General features: G+C 34.6%; 1 protein-coding gene across 1 annotated transcript; it reads left to right on the top strand.

Annotated features, from left to right (window-relative positions):
* Positions 1–1,324: 1,324 nt before the first annotated feature.
* LOC123241857 (V-type proton ATPase 16 kDa proteolipid subunit-like) lies at positions 1,325–1,717 on the top strand. Its single transcript, XM_044669373.1, has one exon. The coding sequence runs from the start codon at positions 1,325–1,327 to the stop codon at positions 1,715–1,717; it is 393 nt and encodes a 130-aa protein (XP_044525308.1).
* Positions 1,718–6,285: the final 4,568 nt, after the last annotated feature.

A 6,285-nucleotide genomic window follows, 5' to 3' on the forward strand; every position in this document is an offset into this window, starting at 1 on the left:
CAATGAAGTATTTTAGTTCATCAACTTACAATCAGTTGTTCGATTCTCCTCACATAATCACATTTATATTCCTCTTTCATAAGTCAAACATTTGTTAGCTCTCTATTGCCTATTACCATTTCACTATTCACCATCCCTATTATCCAAACTTACTCTCTTTTCCTTGAAATCCTACAAGATGATAGATTGTCAGGGAAGGATTCTTATCATTTTCATTAACAGGGTACAAATATCATTGTCCTCACTTTATTGATGAGGAACTTGTGGCTCCCTGCAATTAATGATTTATCCACTTTTATGCAACTATAAAGTGGCAGAGCCAGATTTAAATGAATCTAGGTCTTATAGCATCATATCCAGCATTCTTATTATTGCATATATGTGGAATCCATTACTCATCCCATGACTATGATAAGCTAAATGAGAATGAAGGTAGGGTGGTAGTAGGATTACCACCTTCCCTATAATTCAGTAGATGACTGGAGACCAATGGGGAGAAATAATATGGTAAGAAATTACACTTGGTAACATATTATCTTCAACCACTTTTGATTTATATGCTCTTTCCCCCATTAAGCTTCAGCACCTGGCTGGTGAATTATTAGTGATTACTCTTTTTTTCCTCCCTAAGTCTTTGTGTACATGTGCATGTGTATGTGTGTCTCCATGAAGATGAAGAGTATGCCTGTGTGAGTATATGCAAAAGGATAAAGAATCAAAGGATAAAAGTGGTAGATAGTAGGATGAGTATTATGAAAATAAATTTTTATTGTTAAGTATTATAATTGCAGTCAAATTATTTTCATAGTATTTATCCTTCACAAATTTCTCAAACAAGGAAAACAATAAATAGGTTGATGATGTATATATTTGCTATGTATCATTTACTTTACAGCTGTGTAGCCTAGAGCCACCTGCTTATAGACTGAATAAAATGAAACTTTTTTTCAGAATTTTTCCTGAAAGGATCATTACATGTTTTACATAAATGAATGGAAAAATCACCAGGGATTCCCATTAGTTAAATGAATATGAAGAAATTATTAGTGTCATTGCAATTAATTGAGATTTAAATTTATATTTTCTTCAAAACAATATAGTTTCCAAAGTTCACTCCATTCTACCCATCCACCCATCCTCTAGTCCTTTACCCACTGCCAAGCCCAATCCTTTGCCTTTCTTCCCTTAACAACCAACTCCATGTGAAAATATCTCTCATTCCTTCTTCACCCTCATGGGTGCCTCTGTAGCCACATTCTTCAACCCTCTTGGTGTAGTTTATGTCACAGCAAAAAGGAGCCCTACTATTTCAGCTATGTAAGTCATGAGACCTGAGCTGACCATGAAATCAATAATTCCCATCTTCATGGTTGGTTTCCTTGCTATTTATGGTCTGGTCATGGTAGCTCTCATTGTCAATTCTCTGACACCAGGAATTATGCTGTTTAAGACCTTCCATCAGCTGGGATCAGGCCTCAACATTGAACTGAGCAGGATGGAAGATGGATTTGCTACTGATTTTATAGGTGATGCTGGTGTTCTGGAGACAGTGCAGCAGCCCAAACTATTTGTGGGGATAAACCTGATTCTGATGTTCCCTGAGATGGTTGGCTTCTATGGCTTGATTGTGGCCTACATTCTCTCTACAATGTTTATCCTCTTACCTACCTTTCTCTCACTTCTCCACCTCACTCACCCCTATAGCAACAGAGTATGACATAAAGATATGTCTTGAAACACTCCATCTTTCTCAATTTACTCCAAAACAAATGGCCTGACACTTGTGACTGTTGCCCATTTGGTAGTTGTACTTGTAAATGTACAATGTCTTGGTGATTTTTCTGTCTCTGTCACTCTCCATCTCTGAACTAGTTTGGTTGGGGCTGAGGTTTCTTGGGGCCAACCACAAGAACAATAGAATTTTTCTGCTCATTTGCTTAGTCCTCTGTGTATAAAGATGAATTGGAATTGGCTTTTTTCTCTTCACTGGATATTGATTTATAAAGATTGGCATGTTCACAATGTTTATGGGGCAAGGATTGTCAATTTTCCATGCTATATATTAAGCATAAATATAAGTAGATTATTGCACTGTGAAGTAAATGTCAAGGGCAGAGAATTCCTTTAATATGATCACCTAAAATTCAAGATTGCTATAGTGTCCTGCTATTAGTAAAAGCTATCTGATTTAGGAACATATTGAATGTATGTTTTCAATGGGACTGTGTGGCAGTGGGCCAGGCCTTACAGTGATGTTTTAAAATAAAGTTCTAAATAGAAAAAAACAATATTATTTTCCAATGAGACATTATATTGTTTCTCTTCTAAACCCTTTACTATCTGTGTGATTTTTGAACAAGTGCCATAACATTTAAGGCCTCTATTTGCTCACCATTAAATGAGATAAGGAAATTTTAAAATTTGTTTTAATTTATTTAGAAGAAAGGAGAAATCAAGATTCCTAAAATGGAAGTGTGATATTTTTAGGGGTGCAAAGACCTCATTTTTGAAGATGACAAGAAAAATGCATCATCATTTTCTAAGGACAATGATGTATATATGGGTAAGCAGTATATAACTCCACTGGAAAATTAATCTCTTTTTAAATCAATAAAGTGGATCATTTTCACATTAATTGATTACTTATTCAGTAATTAGGACACTTGCATGATGGTAGAGAACTGCTTTCCACAAATGATTTTCTTCTACTATGTTACAATTGATGTTAGAATATGAAATGTCTAATATATTTATATAGAATTTTACAATTATTTTAACATTCCTTTTAGTGATTTTGAAAATTTTCTCTTTCTTCTGTCCTTCACCCAAAAAACAATATCAATTATTTTTGTGAAATTATACAAAAAATTTTCCATATTACTCATAACAAAAACCAAATTAGAGTATTTTATAAGAAAAAGCAAGTTGGGGCTGGAATCAGAATGGTGACTAAGAAGCAGCAAAATTGATTTCTCTGTGAAAACCCTTCCACACCAATCAAAAACAAAGTGCTTCAAGGGGGACAGAAAACAAAATCCAACAAGAAGACAGAGCTGACCGACCCTCCTCCTTGATTCAACTTAAAAGGTATACAGAGAAGTTTGAATTCTCAGGTTTAAGGAAAAGATAGAAAGAAGGTCCCAGGGCCCATCCCTGTGCTGAGACAGAGGTGTTCAGTGGAATCTCAGGGCTTGAGCTCCAACCTGGACAGAGTGCCTTGCAACCTGGAGGAGAGAAGTGGAGAGGGAAGGCTGGTCATAACCTTCAGCCACCACTCTCCATCTTGGGCTTCTGTCCCTAGAAGTTTTGGCCACAGGGCAGATCAGCTCAACTGACTTAATCCAGTTTATCAATAGTGCAGAGAAGAAACCTCCAGAGGGAAGAGGGGCTCAGTCTCATGGAGATGGCAGAAAACCAGAGGAACAGGGTTGGTGAGTGGACAGAGAGTCAGGTTTGGCAGTGGGACAGAGTTATGAGACTCTTTTATTCTAGCCAACCTGATAGATATGCAGATAAAGTTGAACCTTTGGGTATAAGGGAAAGATCCAATACCCCTCCCCAACCAAGACCCACAGTAGAAATCATGCCAACTGGGGTCCCAGGGAAAAGGCTGCAATTGTGACAGAGTGTTGTGGTAATACTACAGGAACCTCAGGGCTCTAACTGGGTGGCTGGCAGAAAGGAGTAGAGAGGAGAACCAAGGGTAACTATCTTCAGCCTCTACAACATTCACCTTCAGCCTCTACTGGCAGCTAGGGAATGTCTGGCCTCAGGGCACATTACTACAACTGGTCAGCTCCATAAGCCTAATCCAATTAATCAACTGAACAGAGAAGAAGCCCCTTCAGGGTAGAAAATCCCCAAATCATAGATCCAGCAAATAAAAAGAGGAACTAGAATACAACCAATAAAAAGAAGGAAAATAAGGGGAAAATATGAGTGAACAACAGAAAAAAAATTACAATTGACAGTTTCTATTCAGGTAATGAACAAAGAACAAATGGAACAGAGGAGGACAAAGGAACACCAACCAAAAGCCCTGAAACTCCAGCAAATCAGAATCAGGCTCTGGAAGAACTCAAAAATGCAATTCAAAAAACAATTAAGAGAGGTTAAAGAAAATTGGGAAGAGAACTTAAAAAGCAAAATAGGTCATCTGGAAACAGAGGCACATGAACTAAAACAAGAAAATAGTGTTTTAAAAGTTAGAATTGACAAGCTTCAAAATAAGGCAAAGAAAGTTAAAGATGAAACCAATGATCTACAAAGAAAAATAAATCAAAAGGAAATGGAGAATCAAAAAGTCAGGGATGAAATTCGGTCTTTAAAAATTAGAATCAATTAATTAGAAATGAATGACTGCACAAAGCAGCCAGAATCTATAAAACAAAATCAAAAGAATGAAAAAATTGAGGAAAATGTATAACACCTCAATGGTAAAACAGAAGACCTGGAAAATAGATCCAGGAGAGATAACTTAAGAATTATTCAATTACCTGAAAATCATGACCAAAGAAAAATCCTGGATATCATTGTACAAGAAATTATCCAAGAAAACTGGCCTTGATATCCTTGAACAAGAAGTTAAAGTAGAGATTGAAAGAATATACAGATCACTGCATTGAATTCTTAATTGACAATGCCCAGGAATGTTATAGTCAATTTAAAGAACTTCCAGAAGAAGGAAAAGATAATACAAGCTGCTAAAAAGAAACAATTTAGATATCATGGAGCCACAGTTAGGATTACATAGGACCTGGCTGCATCTAAAACTGAATAACCAAAAGGCATGGGATATAATATTCTGGAAAGCAAGGGAACTGTGTCTACAACCAAGAATTAACTACCCAGCAAAATTAACTATATCCTTTCAGGGGAAAGTATGGTCATTTAATAAAATAGAAGATTTCCATGCATTCCTGAAAAAAAGAACGAATGTAAAACAGAAAATTTGTTGTCCAAATACAGAACTCAAGAAAACCAATAAAAGATAATTAAGAAAGGAAATAAATAATTAAGGGACAAAATAAGTTCAAATTATTTTTATTCCTATATGAAAAGATGATATTGGTAACTCTTAAAAATTGTTAGTATCTTCAGGGTAGCTAGAAGAAGTATATAGTAATAATCTGCATAGGATGATATGTCAAATATATATTATATATATGTATATACATATATATAAAACTAGGGTTAAAAAAGCATAATACTTAGGAGAAATTGGAAAAGAGACAAAATGGGGTAAATATATATTTCATAAAGAAGTTTCTTAAATAGGAATTTGTGTTTTATATTGAGACAACCAGCTAAAGAAGTATTAGATCTCAAAGTTAGACTAAATTAAAGTGCGGGGCATATGTTCACAATCTGGGATTAAAAAGATCCATAGATAATAATAAGAGAAATGGGAAAAGAGAAAGACCTCCAGGAATTGATGCAGATTGAAATGAGCAGAACCAGGAGAACATTGTGCACAGAAACTGATGCATTGTGGTACAATCGAATGTGACAGACTTTTTAACTTGTAGCAATGCAATGATACAGGACAATCTTGAGGAATTATGAGAAGGAATGTTATTCACATATAGAGAAAGAACAGTGGGAGTAGAAACACAAAAGAAATGAGAGAGGAAAGACAGGTGGGAAAAATCATGAATTATGTCAAAATATTTTAAATTAATTAATTAATAAAAAAGAAAGAAATCAAATGGCTGGGAAAATAAGCAAACTCCACTTGAAAAAAAAACCTAATCACAGAATATTTTTATGGAGATCATGAAGACCAAGGTGTAGAATCTGAAGAGGACAATGAGAACAATAAAATTAAACACAAACCTTCAAAGAAAAATATGAATTGGTCTCAAACTCTAGAAAACCTAAAAAAAGGATTTCAAAAATCAATTAAATGGGGTAGGGGAAAAATTGGGAAGAGAAATGAAAACAATGCAAAACAGAATTGATCAAAAGGAAAAAGAAGTACAAAAATCCAAGCAAAAAAGAGTTCCAATAAAAGTAGAATTGATCAAAGGAAAAGGAATTTCAAAAGCTTATGGAAAAATTATTTATTAATGATTAGAATTGGGAAAATAGAAACTAATGACTTCATGAGAGATCAAGAAATAATAAAACAAAATAAGAATTAAAAAATAGAAGAAAATGTGAAATATCTCATTAAAAAAAACAACTGTCCTAGAAAATAGATATAGGAGCAATATTTTAAGAATTACTGGACTCTTTGAAAGCAACAGTCAAAGAAAAAAAAAACCTAGACATCCTATTACAAGC

This window comes from Gracilinanus agilis, chromosome 3 (genome assembly GCF_016433145.1).
Source record: "Gracilinanus agilis isolate LMUSP501 chromosome 3, AgileGrace, whole genome shotgun sequence".
Classification (NCBI taxonomy): Eukaryota; Metazoa; Chordata; class Mammalia; order Didelphimorphia; family Didelphidae; genus Gracilinanus; species Gracilinanus agilis.